Here is an 18736-nt window from a genome sequence, read left to right as displayed (position 1 = left end):
AGAGTAATCACCATTCAACGACCAGTAATTCCACCGTATACTGCTATTCGATTAAAATGTGCGTTGTCATCGAAGCTGGAAACCGACTACTATTTCCAACCGAATGAAGACGTAAAGCTGGTAGCACCAAGGGTGATAAGGAAGAAAGGGGAAGATCCCATAGTTTGCTTGGTAAATCTTACAGGTAATTACCAAACTCTTAAACAGAGCAAATTAATAGGACACGCCTTTGCATGTACCACGATGGATGATTCGGGGGAATATGGTGGATCCCAGGAAGATGACATGGCACAAGACAATAGTGGGATGTTTTCACATTCCAAAGAATACAGTGCTGTGACCGAAAAGAATACTAGTAGTTTGTTTTCACATCCAAGTAAGACAGTACTGCAAACACTACAACAGTTCTAGATCATCTCAAAGATGTGTACGAAGCATCCTGTTAAAAGTTAAACTATGAGCAGAAGGTACAACTAGCATGACTTCTTATAGAGTGTGACGATGAAGGGAAGAGTTGTCACAGTTTCACATGGTTGTCCAGCATAGAGCGGGCGTTCTACATGGCAATGCTGATGCACTCTCTCGGCTTCCAGACGGCATGTTGCCTGGTTCTTCCTATTTACCCGGGTTGAAGGTCTGGGATTTACCCTGAGGATGTTTCTATTGTACCAGGGCAGATCAGCAGTGGGCTCAGGTCATTGACGAGGTAGATAAAGCAGTTACTTTAGCAACTGGAGGGTTGACTGTCAAAGCAGCAACATAAGTTGAAAAAATCACGGCCAATAAATGTTTGCTGTATACAGGGGAAGATACAACTGTAGAAGAGCAGGAGAATGCAGTAACCTCTGACCTGTTGCCTGATGAACAGGAATTTCTCAGGCTGTTCAGAGCTGTTTGGGATCCAGGAGGGAATAGGAAAGAAGACCAATCGGGATTTCATCATCCCGTAACCAGGATAGTCTCATCAACATCGGGGCATTCTGAGTCTCGAGAGCCTATTTCTGGAGAGATGTACTCAGTAAGTATAGAAGGACCGAATAAACATCAGAATTCCATAAGCATAAGTCTGCAAAGAAACTGTGCCTGTACAGTGAGTGTAAGAGAAGATCCCCCGACAGAGCAACATAAATGTTGGGGATTCACTTTCCCAGAGCTGAATCAAGCTCAAGAAGAAGATGAAACCATGAGGTTTGTTCTGAGCTGGTTAAAGATTTAGACAATTCCTGATGAAGGGGGGGGGGGCTATTTATAGCCGGTCAGAAAGCCAAAACTTATTGGATTAACAATGAGATGTTTCAACTAGTGGACAATGTTCATTTTAAGATCAATAACAATTCCCCTGACCTGTTGGTCCATGAAGTCTGCGGGAAGTTGCAATGCAACGTCACCATGACATACCTTCTTCTGGTCATCAGGATTTTGGTAGATCCAAAGCGAAGTTAAAAGAGAACTTCTACAGTTTATCCAAAGACATTGAAAGATATTTCTACATGTGATGTTTGCAGCAAGAATACGAAAACCAAGAGTTATGGAAGGGTGGCACTTACTGAGTATCAAGCTGGCTATGCAATGGAACGAGTCCATATTGATTTCTTGCGTCCTTTACCCAAACGGCGGCAACGAGTACTGCCTCATGATGGTCAACCAATTTACGAAATGGGTAGACTGCGTTCCTTTACCATCGCAGAAAGCGGAAGTGACAGCTAATGCCATAGACACCTTTTTGCAATGTTCGGTTACTCATTACAGCTGTTCTCTGACCAAGGACGCAACTTTGACGGTAAATTGTTCCAGGCAGTATGCGAAGCTCTAGATATACACAAAACAAGGACAACTCCCTATAGACCTTCAGCAAATGGACAAGTAGAACGTTATAACCGTACTTTAATGGAGGCTGTTCGCTGCTATATAGGCAAGAACCAAATTACATGGGACAAAAGCATTCAGCAGATAGCGGGTGCACTCAGGGCTTCTGTGAACAAAAGCATCGATTTTACTGCCAATGTGTTGATGTTGACAACCAGGAAGAGTACGTGTCCAGACTAATAGAGGATATTCAGCTGTCTCAAGTCACTGCTACTAAAACCATGAAATCTTCAACAAAAGGCCATATGCAGAAGGGGATGTTGGGTATATTTTGGTTACAGCTGTCCTAAAAGGACAGTGCAAGAAATTATGTTCACCATGGAAAGGTCCGATGCTAATTATACAAAAACTGTCTGCGTGCCTCCACCGTGTTAGATTGAGAAACTCAGTGTTTTTTGTTAACCCCGACCGTATGATGCCCTGTAGGGATCGGAAATTGCCAAACTGTGTCAAAGACAATGGGTTTTCTAGTTCTTCAGCGGACGTTTCAACAGACACAGTAGAGATATACTGCACTTTCCGAAAACCATGGGATTGACGATTTATTATTTAGTGTGACTATTGTGAGACTTCTGTAAACATTACAATGACAGACGCTCTGGACATTGACAAGTACAGGTGCACTTCATGTAAAGAAACAACTGGGGTTAAAACTTAAAATCCCATTTAAGGTCAAGTCATCAACTACTTTGGTACTGGGGTTTTCATTTAAATCCTAGGTCACTCTAAAGTGATAGATAATGGAAGTTTTAGGAATGGAATATTGACTTTTTAATATTAAGGGGTTTGATCTTATGTAGTTTTTTTACTAGTTAATACTGGGATTTGAATGTTTATCCCATGTAGCTAAAACTTTTTAATATTGTGTGCTTAAAAGTCCGAGAGAAAGTTTTAATTAAAAATAGATTTAAACTAAGTTTTGAGAGCAAATAGTCGGTGGAATATTCCTGCCGCCCTATGTATGTTGCAGTGTGTTTATGCAATCCGGTTCAGGCGCTCCCACCCTGCAGCGGGCCTTCATCATCAAGGTTGGGGGAGTGTTGTGAAACGTCATTAGAAGATACCTGGCGAGACGAGACGTGAACTAGACTATACCAAAAGTGTTCTCGATAACTGCGCGATGATGAATATAAGACGACCACGAGACGAACGAACAACATCTAGCTATTTTCACTGTATTAAAACAAGAATGAATCATATTGATTGTTAGAAGTTTACAAAAGACGGAAGGAAGTGCTCACTAAAATTTCACAATATGAAAATTGTCCTTTTAAGTGGCAGCCAATTACTAAACACAATCATATTCGAACTCAGACATCATTACAAGACATTGTTCTGAAAAAGTTTCGAAACGCGACTTCTAGATTTTCAAATATTTTTAAGATAGTCACAAAAAGGAAACTGCAATACCCTCTTGGTTGATTGATTTTCAATGAACTGAAACCATATCTCACTAGGCGGAGCATAAGAACAAATTTGCTAAGCAAGTTTCAAGAGTAATGCGTAAACAACTGTTATTAGAGGTTTCGAACGCGATTTCTTAAATGTTTAGAAGTAACCTTGTTCTTAACTCCACTTGACCCAGGATCAAACTTGGCCGGGATGTCATTGGAACAAACGTTCTGACAAAGTTGTATAAATATTTGACAATACATTTTGCCTATAGAGTGTTCAACAGCTTTGTTTTGAATTTAAAATGGTGACGAAGTTATACCAATATTTGGCTCAGCTTGAAACATGGCAAGGATATCATTAGGACAAATATTTTGAGGAAGTTTTATAAAGATTTTGCAAAACATTAATTTTGCCATTGGAGTGTTCACAAGCTATGTATTTAATTTGACCGAGTAACCTTCTTTTTGAATTCACGCAGTTTTGAATTCAGTTAAAATATTATTGCGATAAATTGTCTTAAGTGTTAGAATATTGTTCTCTGATTTGACCTATTGACCTTGTATTTTGTTACAAAACAACGTCACTGTTTATTTTCATTGACCTTTTGCTTCTATAATTTAAAAAAGAATCTCTCCTTAATTTGACCAACTGTACGAGTCTTAAAACCCACGTGACCCAGTTTCAGTCTTGCACGATATAATTTCGCAAATGTTCTTACCATATTTGAAGAAGATTGGACAATAAATGAGGCATCAAAAGTGTTGACAATGGTTCTGTTTAATTTGACGTGTAATCTAGTCTCATTGGGACAGATATTCTGACCGAGGTTCATGAAGATTAGCCGATACATTTCGCCTCTAGAGTGTCCAACAGGCAAATAATGGCGATGGACGTCGAACGGAAACGAAAGGCGAAAACTAAAGCCAGCACGAGCTCGTGCACATATGGTAAGCTAACAGTAATGCCTTATAGCGTAAACAAAACTATGGAAGATAAAAGAATGAACAACACAATATAAGGGAAACTGATCAATGCTCCTTAACTGTGCGCTAGTAACGAATAGTACATTTTAACTTGAGCACTTGAGAATTTATTATCGTCATAAACACACATACACAATAATAAATTGAGTTTTAAATCCTTGCAAATTTACATCATGTCATTAATAGAATAAAGAAAACATTAATCTCGTTGTCACCAGTATCTAAACTATGGTCATAGTAATTATTATATTGTACACCTGTTTTCTTTGTAAGAAATAAGCATGGAGTTACTACATATGATTATGCCAGTTTCTTCTGTCATAAACTTCTTACAAACATGGCTGATTGTCTTCACACTAATTTATTGGAAATATCTCATAGCTCAATAACATAATCAATACGTAAACACGAACTTTAATACTTTCGAAGTAATGCAATACTTATTTAAAAATAAAAAGAACCTTTAAGGGGAAATCCTTATTTCAAAAGTATCAAGACATTATTATTTAATTTTGAACCGGTTTAAGTTTCTTTTAAAGAATAATTGAACTACCGGTATATGATGTGACTTAACACTGCAGTTCGTGAAGTAATGTATTGAGTAACGGGATACATTGATCAGCGCTTACCGAGTAAGGGAATAGCCTTGCAACGGTAATACAGGTTTGGGTTAAGAATGTCTCGTACTTAAGATGACCAAAAGTTACGCAATATATAGAAACAATACTAATGTGATTATCAAAGTAATTACAACTCAAACATATTATATTAGTGTGTTTTTTTCTTATTTATACAGTATAAATTACACTTCTGAAGTAATGTTTGTTTGTATTTCAAGCAGTCGTTTCAAGATTTATGTGCGTATTTCGAAATTTCCGTGCCTTATCGATGCTGCATTATGTGGTATCCCGGAATGTGTCTGAGAATCATCATCACCATTATCATTATTCCGTTGACCGGTCTGGCCGTTGGGGAGAAATGCTGGATGACGACACAGAAATCCTCCTCCAGTCAGGTTTATTATGGGCTTCTGAGAGTAATTCATTCATGTGAAGGGAGGTCCACTCTTTCACATTGTCCAACAAGCTTTTTCTTTTGACAGCCCCGACGGCGACCTCTCTCTAGCGTGCCCTTGAGAACAAATGCACAGATAGTCGTGCCTGGCGACATGTATGACGCCAGATCTAGCCTTTTGACGGTCGCAAGTAGAGGCTGTTGTGGGCACACAAGTGTTGAAGTTAGGTTCTGGACGTACTCGTAGGTCTTAGTCTCTGTGTAGGAGATGCTGAGCAGTCCTCGGAGACGTTTTGTTCAAATGCCTGTATCCCGCGTTCTGTGTCTGCTTGAAATGAAAAGTCCAGGTAACGCAGCCTTAAAGAAAAAAGGAAGACTTCGAGGAACTTTTAGAGCCTGTACATGGTGGGGAAGCTGAACTACTTGTCCACAACCTGCTAAGTAAGGCCATCGCTGTGGTCGCCATGGCAATTCTCATTAGGACCTCGATAGTACTGGTCCCATCCTTTGACAGGGTTGTTCCCAAGTACTTAAAGTTTGTCACTTCTTCCGGCTTCTCGCCGTTCATGGTGATGTCTAAATGGTGTTTGTCGTGCTGTTCACCTTTATCTTCGACTTTTCCTTGCAGACCTCCATCCCGCATGTTCCTTCCCTTTTCTCATATAGTATTTTGGTGAGATCTTGAAGTTTACTGTTGGTGACACCCATGAGGTCAATGTCATCATCGAATCTCAAGTTGGAGATGTGTCCGTCATCGATTGAGATAGAGGTGGGGAGGCCATGGCGAGTCTCCTGCATTAGCTGCTCAAGGAAAATGTTGAAAAGGACGGAGGAAAGAAGACAGCCCTGACGGACGCCCTGAAGTTGTCCCTGCTGTCCAAATAAGAAGCATTGCACTGCTGGCGTTTCCGTGGAGTCTTGGATGACTTCCACCAGCGCTTCGTCAATGTTGAATCATCTCATAACAAGCCATAGGCAATCATGTCAAACTCGGTCGAACGCTTTCGTAAAGTCAATGAAGTTGTGGAAGAAGTTGGTGTTGCAAGTGTTTCTCAATGATGACGCTGCAGTTGAAGATCTATTCAACTGTGCTCCGCCCAGCTATGAATCGAACCTGCTCTTCGACCAGCCTTACTTTTCAATCGATTGAGTAGCATTACTTCTCCGGGACGACTAATGAGGCTGATGGTGCGGTATTTTTCGCACAACTTGACGTTGCCATTTTGGTAGGGGGTGACCAGTGGCTGGGTCCACTTCATTGGTCTCCGCTTAATCAGCTAGAAATGGACGTTTTCCACTCCCGGAGATTTTCCTGCCTTAAGACAATGCACTGCCTCCACCACCTCTGCCTTAAGTATGGACAGACTTTCGTCGTCCGCTTCTGGTCTGGGATCGTTCTGTAGGAATATAGAATCTGGCTGACACGAGTAGTTGTAGAAATCACTGCAGTATCAAGTCCACCTGTTTTGGACTGTGGCATTCTCGGTAAGGAGATTCCCGTCTAAATATCCTACTTAGGTAATCTTACAAGATTCGTGCACGTTGATGCGATTGTTAAAGTATATCTGTAAATGCAATTTCATCTATTTATTCGAACTATATAATATTTGATTTTGATTTTCTTTTGCTGTATGTGGAAACTGGAGTTTACATGTCTAAAACATGTATCGCACCTTTCCGGTAAGTCTTTCGGCAAACAAACTGGCATTCACCGGATGTAAAAAGAGAACTCTGATCGCATTCGAAGATGCATTTGCACTTTGTTAACCGTACAGCCGTTTAATAATGGTTTTAATGATCACTTATTAAATACCACTACGGAACTGCCAGGAATGTTTAGTTGCGTGTAACCATAGTAATCTTCGGTGTCGATACAAAAACTCATTGCAATAATATGTCCCGTCTGGTGAGTTACTCAAGTTCAGATTCTTCGGACGAAGAAGAACACAAAGATACAATAGTTTCATCAAATGAAGTTTCTGTTACAAAAAGGTTCGTGTTTCCTGACAGTCCTAAAAAAATTAATAACTAAATTCTATCTTTCAGCATTAAAACCACTTCTCTGCAATGGAAGTTTATTTCGGACAAATCATCACTTCGGACTTCAATACACTTCTTCCCCGGACACAGGACTCCTTTTAAAAAGAAGATCTTGTGCTGGCGTCAACTTGTTACGAAACTGTACAAATGTGCTCAGTTTGGTGTATATTTAGGTTAAAACTATGTGCTTTTCACAGTATTTTTTTCAGACACCTGGGGGCCGTTTTGGGGGGTGCTGGAGGTTTCGGTAAATGACAAGTTCGGTAAATTGATTTATATAGTAAATGCCGTGGAGGTTTCGGTAAATTGGTTTTTATAGAGGTGGTATACCTACAACGAGGTGTTAATGACACCTATTATTGGCTTACAATAACATTAGGGGCATTTATTTGCAAACTGTGGATTAATTTTGAGTTGAGTTATTAATGCTATGCTACGGTAAAGAATTAAGGGAAATGAATGAGCTACCTCTGAAAAACGAATTCTGTTAGGAAATTGTAGGTAAATTTACGATTTAAATAACGCAATACTGTTGTTTTTTATAATTGGTGCTTTTATTTAAATAACATAATAGTAATAATAAATAATGATTTATGGCGGAATCAATGTAAGACCTTTAATTAAGTTTAATGCTATTTAAAAAAGTTTCTTGTAAAATATGATTTAATAAAAATGATTTCAGTTTAAATATAAAGCGCAATAGTATTTTAGACCACCGATAAACACTCAATTTCTCAATATATAAACATTGGGTAGTTTGCCAACATAATGAATATGAAACCAAAGCTCTTGCCACGTGGAGGCCATCTCTTGTAAGAGCCAAATGTTGAATTTTATATTACATGTTTTATTATTTCTGTCTGGTTGAGAAAAACACAAGAAAAAAAAAATATATAAAATCTAATACGTGTACGTAATTAATAAAAAGTAATATAATGATACGCGTTATGTTTTATAATTATGTTAAATGCGCGTGCCATTGAACGTTGAGTTAAGCGAAGAGATACACATAATTGAAAACTGATAAAAATGACATCTAACACAACGCCAGCAGAATGAATACACTGTGTAATAGCAAGCTGCTGTGATGATCACTATCTTAATACACAGGCACCTGGCTACTGTACTGGAACAATCGGTTTTACGGCCAAAATAACTGATATCGTTTTTAGCCTGAACAAATCCGTTGAATAAAAAAAGGATATATTTGAATATTTCATGTCATTTAAAAAAAATGAGGGAGTAGTCACATATTAATAAGATACATTTATGACACAGTGCAATATTAATACGACACATTATTTTCATTCAGATTTTCCGCATGCTGATTTAATTTCATTTCTAATAAAAATGAGATACATTTATGACACAGTACAATTTAATGTGACATTTCAACCATATCAGTCATTCACATCGTTCAAAACTCGTCGGCGTCGAGCATGTGGTGGACCGCCGTGGATGGTCCCAGGGCATTGATATGGCTGATGATCCTCAGTAGATCAGTGGTTGTCAGCTTCTCCTCTTCGTAGTCATCCCATGCTTGATATAGTCTGCCGTGTATCGCAACATATTTCTTCCGTCTGATCTTCGTGAGAAGTAGCTGGCTCACCAGCCGTATATGAAGATCAACTGTCTCAGATTCCTCTCTGAGAAGGTTGGCCAACTTGTACAGACCAAGGTTTGCGGAACACGCTCGTGCGTTGATGTCACCAGCAGTATTTTTTGTAAACATGATTAAAGAAGGAAAACGTTTGTTTATTTCACAGTTTGAAAGTTACTGATCGTGTATGTAAAAACTCGGCCACCAGTGTTAAAGCATGTTCACGATCTTAACATACATATCTAGATTATTTTAAGAATAATACCTTATGTGCTGATCTGATTGTAGGAAAAAGAAGCAAGAAATTTATTTATATAAGAAACAAACATATTTGATCTTAGTATTTTAAACCACCGAAAATTTCTCATTATATAAACATGAGGTAGTATGCCAACATAATGAATATGTTGCCCAGCTCTTGCCACGTGGAGGCCATCTCTTGTAATAGCCACATTATTATTTTTTTATCTGATACGCTTTAATTAAGGTTTTTATCAACTAATTGTTTAAAAACATATATAAAATACAAAACGATCATGACCTAAAGATAAACTTTTAATATATAATTTACCTCCCTTGATTAGAATATTAATAGGTTGCAAGCCTGGATTATTAATATTAACACTTTGCAAACATCTCTAAATTGATAAAATCAACTCCGTACATTTAAACAGATAATTTAATTAGTGCCAAACAACTCAATTAATGTACACGCTTATCGACAAAAGGTGCGATAATCCCTATTTAGACCAATTTACCGAAACCTCCACGGCATTTACTATATAAATCAATTTACCGAACTTGTCATTTACCGAAACCTCCATAGGTCTGGGAGGAAGCCCCCTCCATACTTTAATGTTGTTTTACATTTAATTTTGACGTTATTTGGTGCATTAGGATTATTCAAGAAAACAAAACATTGATTCCAGGGCTACACATCTGTATCAACCAGCCCTCTTAAATTGTGAATTTTTTTTTAAACGTCTCCGTTTCTTATTAGCTCATCTATTTTTTGAAAAAAAATTATGAGCTATTGTCGTCACCTTGGCGTCGGCGTCCGGTTAAGTTTTGCGTTTAGGTCCACTTTTCTCAGAAAGTATCAATGCTATTGCATTCAAACTTGGTACACTTACTTACTATCATGAGGGGACTGGGCAGGCAAAGTTAGATAACTCTGGCGTGCATTTCGACAGAATTATGTGCCCTTTTTATACTTAGAAAATTGAAAATTTTGGTTAAGTTTTGTGTTTAGGTCCATTTTATTCCTTAAGTATCAAAGCTGTTGCTTTCATACTTGCAACACATACTATCTATCATAAGGGGACTGTGCAGGCAAAGTTATGAAACTATGACTGGCATTTTGACAGAATTATGTGCCCTTTTTATACTTAGAACATTGAAAATTTGGTTAAGTTTTGTGTTTAGGTCCACTTTACCCCTAAAGTATCATAGATATTGCTTTCATACTTGCAACACTTATTAACTATCATAAGGGACTGTGCAGGCAAAGTTATGTAACTCTGACTGGCATTTGGACGGAATTATGGGCCCTTTATACTTAGAAAATTGAAAATTTGGTTAAGTTTTGTGTTTTGGTCCACTTTACCCCTAAAGTATTATAGATATTGCTTTCATACTTGGAACACTCACAAACTATCATAAGGGGACAGTAAAAGGACAAGTTGCATAACTCTGGTTGTCATTTTTACGGAATTATGGCCCTTTTTTGACTTAGCAACTTTGAATATATGGTTAAATTTTGTGTTTCGATCCACTACTTCTAAAGTATCAAGGCTATTGCTTTCAAACTTCAAATACTTTCATGCTATCATGAGGTTTCTGTACCTGGCAAGTTGAATTTTACCTTGACCTTTGAATGACCTTGACTCTGAAGGTACAATTATTAAATTTTGCTAAAATTGCCATAACTTCTTTATTTATGATTAGATTTGATTGATACTTTGACAAAACAACTCTTACCTGACATACCACAATAGACTCCACCCAAACCATCCCCCACGCTCTCCCCTTCTCCCCACCCACCCCCAATTTTTTTTTCTTTTTTTTTTTTAAGATCATCTCACAAATGACCACCACACCCTCACACTATACCCCCCCCCCCCCCCCCCCCCCCCCGAAAAATTTTTTTTTTTGCATTTTTGTTCGCATTTTTGGAAGATAATGTAATAAATGACCACACCCCCACACTATACACCCCTCTTCACTCCACCCCTCCCTCCTTTGTGATTGAAATTGAGAGTCCCTTCACCTTTAAAAAGAAATATAGATGAGCGGTCTGCACCCGCAAGGCGGTGCTCTTGAATTATCTTGGCATTCTCATTATATAACAAACTTTCCAGGACATGTGCCCCTTTTCCCATGTTGAAGCCCACCCTAAGTCAATCTTGTTCATTTCAAGCAGATTAAACACTCTTTAATTATTCTCCTCCAGGGAAAAGTTACCCCTACCAGCTGAAGTGGCAGGCCTGTTCATTGATAGGTCAGTGCAGTCTAAAGACAATCCTGCAGAACACAGTGGTCGTCTGCGGTCATTCAAGCATGAAGAAGGAAACTGGGCTACATTGGTGTATGCACTTTGTAAGGAGCATTACATTGTATGAATGTTAGTTGACTTTCATCCTGAAGTCTGATAGGAAACACAAACAGTCACTTTCTCCTATAACTTGATTTTTTGCTAAGAAGAGACTTCCGTTAAACAAAACATACCACACATGTGGAAAGTGTTGTGCCTGATAAGCAAATCTTGGGCACATGCATGAAGCAACTTTTTCCTGTGTTTTTTTCAGACAGTGGTTGTGAAGAGGACCATTTCGCACGCCTGCAATCTGAGCTTTTCCGATGCCTGCGTCCACTTGAGTTTCAGCCGATGGAGGATTACCACATGAGTCTGTCAAGGACTGTCACGCTACGACACCACTGGATAGAGGATATGAGAGAGATGCTTCGAACATCATTTGCTGAGCAACCTTCGTAAGTTAATGAGCCTTGTTCTGGGAAATCTGCGCTTAATCCAGATTAGCCTGTACAGTTTCAGCTTAACCCTTTGTATGTTGGGAAATTTGTCGTCTGCTAAAATGTTGTCTGCTGAATTTCTAAAATTAGCATTTTCTTTGATTTTATTTCATCAGAATAGCAAACAGTTTGGATCCAGATGAGACGCCACGTTCTGTGGTGTCTCATCTGGATCCAAACTGTTCTGTGGCGTCTCATCTGGATCCAAACTGTTTGCAAGGGCCTTCAAAATTCGGTTCCCGCACTGAAAGAGTTAAATGGAATTTTTTGGTTCGAAGGAGGTGTGTTTTTAATGAAAATCCAGTCTAGACAGAAAGTGCTGTCCGTGATTATCCTGTGATGACTGCACAGGCTAATCTGAGACAACACTTTACGCGCATGCATTGAGTCCAGTTTTCCCAGAATATAATATAAAAGATTCTGCTCCCAAGCAATCATTTAAACATATGTTGACTCTGGGTTATTTCTAACTCATCACTTAACAGGCTCTTAAAAGGAGCAGACAAAAAAAAAATTCTAATAAGCAGCAATTTATGTGGGCATCCAATCTGGATTATCACTAACTTTGTAAAAGGAGCATGCTAAAAGTGTTCCACATTAAGGTATAAATGGAAAATGAGTAATGGCCATTTCACACTAGTTTTATAATTTTTGTTTAAATTAGTTATTTTAGGCATTTCTCTGCATTCTGTATCTGATTGGGAAACTTTTAAGAAAAATAATGTAATGTACATTAAATTCTTTAAACTTGGCTAACATGTTAATGAGTGCTGATTTATATATATACATAATTTATGTCTTAAATATTAAATGTCCAGTATACTTGTGTGTAGGATTTGACAGTTCAAATTTTTATTCCAGGCAATACAAATTAGCCATATTTTTAGCATGCAGCAATATTTTCAGAATGACCATAAACTTAGTTTTTTCCTGAAACCATAAAAACAACTTTCATACTGTTTTTCTTTGCTTTGTTTAAGACACAATATCTATCAAAGTTTGTCCTAAAACCATAAATAAAACTTTAAAAATTATTTCTTTATGCTTTGTTTTGAGACACAATTGCTATCAAAACGACCATTTAAATGTATAGAAACAAAAAGCAGTTTAAGTCACATCTGTTTAATAGCTTAAAATGTTTTGTTACTTTTCAGTTCTTGCTGTGAGGTATGTGGACTTGCTGTTTTGTCCAATGATGAAAAAACAAGGTTTGTTATGTGTCATATATGTATTTACCTACAATATTCTCTATAATAATACTATGATCAACTATTTGTCATGGAAGTTGTAATCAGTAAAATTAAATCTTACAGTTAATTTATATGCATTTTCCTTCTTTCTATGTGTCTTATGTTACTGATCAATACATTGTGCATATATCCTCAGTGCAGTGTGATTGGCTTACATGGATTTTTTTGTTTGTTTTTTTAGTTTAATTTTTACGGTATACTTGTAACTATGAATAATTCTCAAATTGGTGTTGAGTGTTTAAAATGTCTAATACTTATTATGTTGTATAGGTCCATGTATTGTCTAAAACCTGACAAACTTAATAAAAACAAACTTAACTACATATCTTAAATTGTGGTTAAACAGTTGCTTCACCTTTTATATTTTTGCATAATATCTCATAACCAATATTCTATTGGTTATATAAATTTTGACTTCACTTGATAGTGATATGTTTTAAAAAAAACTGTGTAACTAATATATTTTTTATAAGAGTGGGTGTGTGCTTTGTAGATCATTTCTTACGCTGACTGTGAGTTGTGCAGACGACGTTCTGGAGTCATACACATCTGCAGTTGACAAATGCTTCAAGGAGTATAACTTGCCCCCTTACTACAAGGTATTGACATGTGACTGTTGTAACCATTAAAAAATGTCATGTCCAACAAGTTTTTGAAAGATTTTAAACGTTTGAAAGCACAATTTTGGGGAAAATATTACATCATTTTGTAAAATGCTCTTTTTAAGGTGTGTTGAATTTTTTTGGTATTTTTACACAAACTGGCATGTTTTACGTCAAAGTAAGTTGATGACCCTTATAAGATGTGTTTGATTTCAGCCTCCACTGTTTCACATCAGCATTGGTTGGTGTCTGGGAGATGTAACTAACCTGGTATCTATGCAAACCAAACACAGAATGCAGGTAGTGACAAAGTGTTCTAAATGTTTGCACGTAAAACTGTAAGTTATATGGCGTATGAAACATATTTTTTATGCTCCCGGATTAAAAGATCAGGGGCATATTGTTTTTGGCCTGTCTGTCTGTCTGCCATTCATTCATTCATTGTGTGTGTCCCAAAACTTTAACCTTGGTTAAAGTTTTGCAATAACTTTTTCATTATTGAAGATAGCAACTTCATATTTGGCATGCATGTGTATCTCATGGAGCTGCACATTTTGAGTGGTGAAAGGTCAAGGTCATCCTTCAAGGTCAAAGGTCAAATATATGGCTTCAAAGTGGTGCAATAGGGGGCATTGTGTTTCTGACAAAAACATGTCTTGTTTTGTTTTATAAGGGAGTGATGTAATGTATATTTCTCCAAACAGGTTCACAGGTAGAACTGTGTTTGAAATCTCAAATAAGTATTGCATAACAAAATATTTATGAATTCACACACACCTTAAATGGTAATAGCAGATTGTATGCAAAATATAATGAAATTGCAAACTATGTTTAAGAGAATTTCACCCAGCTTTAAATCACAGGAAACGAATTTGGCTTGTAGATGGTCCTAAGATGTGTGTGAACATTGGAATCAAATACTCTTTGAATTGATGTAGTTAATGAAAAAACATGACTGATAATGATCTCTAAACTCCTCAGTAGTTTATGTAACTACAAACAAGTCGTGATCAGTCTTTGGATACCTTAATTGTAATGTAGAGCTACAGTACAAATAGAAGTATCCTATACAATGACTTACTTTTTAGAAGGGTACCCTACACCGTTTTGGTCTACTTTGCGTACATATATTAGTAGCCAGTTATTTCATGGTAATTTATAGAACAGTAAAAACTGTGGCTTAGATTAAGAGACAGTCAACAATTTAACTTGATAAGTGACTCATAGCAAAAGTTTTTTTTCAGAAAGGCTAAATATATAATATACATGTATAACCATTCAAATTATGCTTTTGTTAATTATGTATAATATAAAAGGATTGCACTCACCTCTTGTGTTTCAATGCAAGAGGAATATTAGCATGTTTGTGATAAAATTGAATTAAGCCATTTAACCCTTACCAACTCAGAAGCAATGTGAAAATGGCTGTATGCAAAGCAGCAACCAGCATAAAACCAGAACAGCCTGCAAGTAACTCTTTGTTCAGGTTTAATGCTGTTTGCATCTCATCAGTATCTTAGGGTTGAAAATGAAGCCTTTAAAATTTAATCTAGTAAGAAAGATCTTAAATTAATTTTGATTTTCTTAGTGACTACAAAATTGTCAGAGTCCATTTCTAAACAGTAAAGTCTCAGTCTTTGCTTAACCCATTTATGCCTAGTGGACTCTCCCATATTTCTTAATTGGATCATTTATTTCAAAAATTAGGGATGTCTAGTATATTTATTTCTGTACATGTATTTAGAATATTTCTTACAGAAATTCCTTTAAGCAAACAGCGGGGACCCTGATGAGACGACGCATCATGCGGCGTCTCATCTGGGTCTATGCTGTTTGCCAAGGCCTCTTTTCTAGACGCTAGGCATAAATGGGTTCATTGTTTGCTTGTGTTTACAGGACATCTTAAACACAGCACTAAGTGAGGACGAGGAGCTGCAGTATTTTCGTGTTGACACGGTCTCCATGAAGGCTGGCAATAAATTGTTCACTTTTCACACCAGTGCGAAGAGAAGTTGTGAAAAAACAAGTGGTTTGGGTTTCACTTAGAGTGAATTGATTTCAGACTATTCTGAAATTTGTTGTATTGTATGGGTTTTTTTACATTAAATAAAATATAATTTAAAAAATGAACAATATTAAATTATAATTATTGTTAAAATAAATAAAAATGAATAAATAAGCACACCTTATAAAAGCATCAATTAAAGTTTATCTATATCACCAAAAGTGTGTATGTGGGTACGAAAAAAAATTGGGAATGAAAAATATTTGGGTACGAAACATTTTGGATACGACAAAAATTGGGGGCACGGGGAAGTAGTACCCGTGGGGAACTTGACCCATGCAGCGAAACTGGGAGACAGGTTATATTCAGGGGTGTCAATTGGCCAAAATCTAAAATCCTGAAAATAAGCCTATCGTTTGGGGGCTAGAGCAAAAAAGGGTTAATAATTCATGTAACTTTGTTAACTAGTGTTTATAACTTTGTAAACAATATGTCAAAGTAAAATAATTTGTGTTTAAGATAACATTTTGTGACAATAATCTTAAAATTCCAGAAAAAAAATCCTCTGATTTATATCAAAATTGGTCCTTAAGGGCCAAAATCCTGATTTCAGGAATAATCCTGAACTTTGACACCACTGTATATTCTTAATCGAATCTAACAAGAAATATGTTTAAAAAGATAATGGGCGTGTATTTTTCTGTACCACTTTTCGTAAAAACTTTCTATTACAATAAAATGTTTGTGGGTTATAAAAATTACGTTTCAGCAGATATGTACAAAACATGGCATGATCGTTAATAACACTTGTACATCATACCCTACCTTTATTTCATTGTTAAGTTCTTAATTTAATAATGTTATATGTACGGACATGATTTCACATGCCCATGGACATGGATATATGCTTTTTTCCTGTTGAATATTGTTTGTTAATTTAAGTTCAATACGCATAGGCATGTTTGTTCATTAAGTATGGCAATACTTTCATGATGATTCTCGAAAGTAGGTATGAGCATAAGCCGGACCAGGTGAGCTCAATAGTAAGAGCACTTGACTATCTTAGTTCGCCCAGGAACATATGGAAAAGCTAACTAACCAACGCGATATGACCTTATACATGTATATGCTGAAATCTAACAAACGAACGAATTATCAAACATGGTATGTACACTTAGGTGGTTGTGTAATTTCTGTTAGAATATCGTATTAAATATATAAATTTAAAATGATTGTGCCTGCACGTGAGTTTGTTTTGCTTTTTTAAGTCTATACGCGCCTAGGCTCCACCCAGTGTGTATTTCCAAAGTTATGAGTTGGATCCGCGCCTAAGGCTGCATAATGTTGGGACACGGAGTGTGTCCAGCACTCCTACCTAACAGGCTTAGCCGGACGACAGTTGGGACGAATTCTGAATTTCCAGCTATTTATTTTTATCCCCCACCAGAGGCGGAGGGATATTGTTTTAGCGTTGTCCGTCCGTCCGGCACTTTTGTGTCCGGAGCCATATCTTGGAAGTGCTTTGGCGGATTTCATTGAAACTTGGTATGAGTATATATATGCATAAGAGGATGATGCACGCCAAATGGCATTGTACACTATCTGTTAAAAACAGAGTTATGACCCTTTGTATCTTGAAAAAATGCTTTTTACTATAGGCACTTTTGTGTCCGGAGCCATATCTCGGAAGTGCTTTGGCGGATTTCATTGAAACTTGGTATGAGTATATATATGCATAAGAGGATGATGCACGCCAAATGGCATTGTACACCATCTGTTATAAACAGAGTTATGGCCCTTTGTATCTTGAAAAAATGCTTTTAACTATAGGCACTTTTGTGTCCGGAGCCATATCTTGGAAGTGCTTTGGCGGATTTCATTGAAACTTGGTATGAGTATATAAATGCATAAGAGGATGATGCACGCCAAATGGCATTGTACACCATCTGTTAAAAACAGAGTTATGGCCCTTTGTATCTTGAAAAAATGTTTTTTACTATAGGCACTTTTGAGTCCGAAGCCATATCTTGGAAGTGCTTTGGCGAATTTCATTGAAGCTTGGTATGAGTATATATCCCGCGCCAGAGGCGGAGGGATATCGTTTTGGCGCTGTCCGTCCGGCTGTCCGTCCGTCTGTCACTTTTGTGTCCGGAGCCATATCTTGGAAGTGCTTTTGCGGATTTCATTGAAACTTGGTATGAGTATATATATGGATAATAGGATGATGCACGCCAAATGGCATTGTACACCATCTGATAATAACAGAGTTATGGCTCTTTGTATCTTCAAAAAAATGCTTTTTTTAGTGTCAAATATAACACTTTTGTGTCCGGAAGTATATAAGCAGGGGATATCAATTCAACGAATTTGCTTGTTTTTACTGTAATACTTTTTAATTTTGTATATGGTCTTGTGCTGCGGGGGGATAGAATAATCTGGAGAAAATCCCTCCTGTCCGGTATGGTGACCACAAAACAAAAACAAAAAAAATGCGCCGGGAGCGGGAATCGAACCGGTGTTGTAAAGGTGAAAAAGTGTACGTGCTGACCACTGCGCTAGCAGGACGGACAACTACGTTACAAATGTTTTATCTATATAGATCATGGCAGTTCAGCGTTTACAATTTGCAGGCTCGAAGTTATTCGTATTCTTTAGATTTGTGATCGCGTAAAAAGTTTATTTTACATGTTTTAATTCGCAATTTAAATTACAAAATCGAGAACAAATATCAAACACAATAAAGAAAATATATAGTTGTTTCATTGGTAAATAAAGATAAAATGGATGTAAAATTACCAATTTAAAATTTACGTTTTGATACACTTATTGAATCTGTTTCCCCAGAATATGCTGTTCTATTAATATTTACCTTTATCAACGATAATCAGCGAGGTATGCCGATCAGAAAAATCGAGCTATCTCAATTGGACTGGCTCGGTCTTTTACAT

General features: G+C 37.1%; 2 protein-coding genes across 2 annotated transcripts; both read left to right on the top strand.

Annotated features, from left to right (window-relative positions):
- Window positions 1–243: 243 nt before the first annotated feature.
- LOC127844660 (uncharacterized) lies at window positions 244–2046 on the top strand. Its single transcript, XM_052375060.1, has 3 exons — window positions 244–301; window positions 804–1018; window positions 1750–2046. Exons 1-3 carry the CDS (start codon window positions 244–246, stop codon window positions 2044–2046), a joined length of 570 nt encoding a protein of 189 aa, XP_052231020.1.
- A 5049-nt stretch (window positions 2047–7095) lies between these two features.
- LOC127844906 (U6 snRNA phosphodiesterase 1-like) lies at window positions 7096–17029 on the top strand. Its single transcript, XM_052375454.1, has 7 exons — window positions 7096–7250; window positions 11351–11496; window positions 11706–11889; window positions 13086–13139; window positions 13675–13780; window positions 14000–14083; window positions 15680–17029. Exons 1-7 carry the CDS (start codon window positions 7153–7155, stop codon window positions 15827–15829), a joined length of 822 nt encoding a protein of 273 aa, XP_052231414.1. The 5' UTR covers window positions 7096–7152; the 3' UTR covers window positions 15830–17029.
- The last annotated feature ends 1707 nt before the right edge of the window (window positions 17030–18736 follow it).

The sequence above is a fragment of the Dreissena polymorpha genome, chromosome 9, assembly GCF_020536995.1.
Source record: "Dreissena polymorpha isolate Duluth1 chromosome 9, UMN_Dpol_1.0, whole genome shotgun sequence".
Classification (NCBI taxonomy): domain Eukaryota; kingdom Metazoa; phylum Mollusca; class Bivalvia; order Myida; family Dreissenidae; genus Dreissena; species Dreissena polymorpha.
The sequence above is the reverse complement of the archived record's forward strand: the minus strand, read 5'-3'. Positions and strand labels throughout refer to the sequence as shown.

Bases quoted from the DNA above. Each gene is read 5' to 3' on its own strand.
- LOC127844906 (XM_052375454.1), top strand. From the start codon at position 7,153: ATGTCCCGTCTGGTGAGTTACTCAAGTTCAGATTCTTCGGACGAAGAA. The intron at 11,890-13,085 runs GTAAGTTAATGA...GTTACTTTTCAG, and splicing joins TCATTTGCTGAGCAACCTTC to TTCTTGCTGTGAGGTATGTG. The intron at 13,140-13,674 runs GTTTGTTATGTG...TGTGCTTTGTAG, and splicing joins TCCAATGATGAAAAAACAAG to ATCATTTCTTACGCTGACTG.
- LOC127844660 (XM_052375060.1), top strand. From the start codon at position 244: ATGGATGATTCGGGGGAATATGGTGGATCCCAGGAAGATGACATGGCA. The intron at 302-803 runs GTGGGATGTTTT...TGCTGTATACAG, and splicing joins TGACATGGCACAAGACAATA to GGGAAGATACAACTGTAGAA. The intron at 1,019-1,749 runs GTAAGTATAGAA...TACTCATTACAG, and splicing joins TTTCTGGAGAGATGTACTCA to CTGTTCTCTGACCAAGGACG.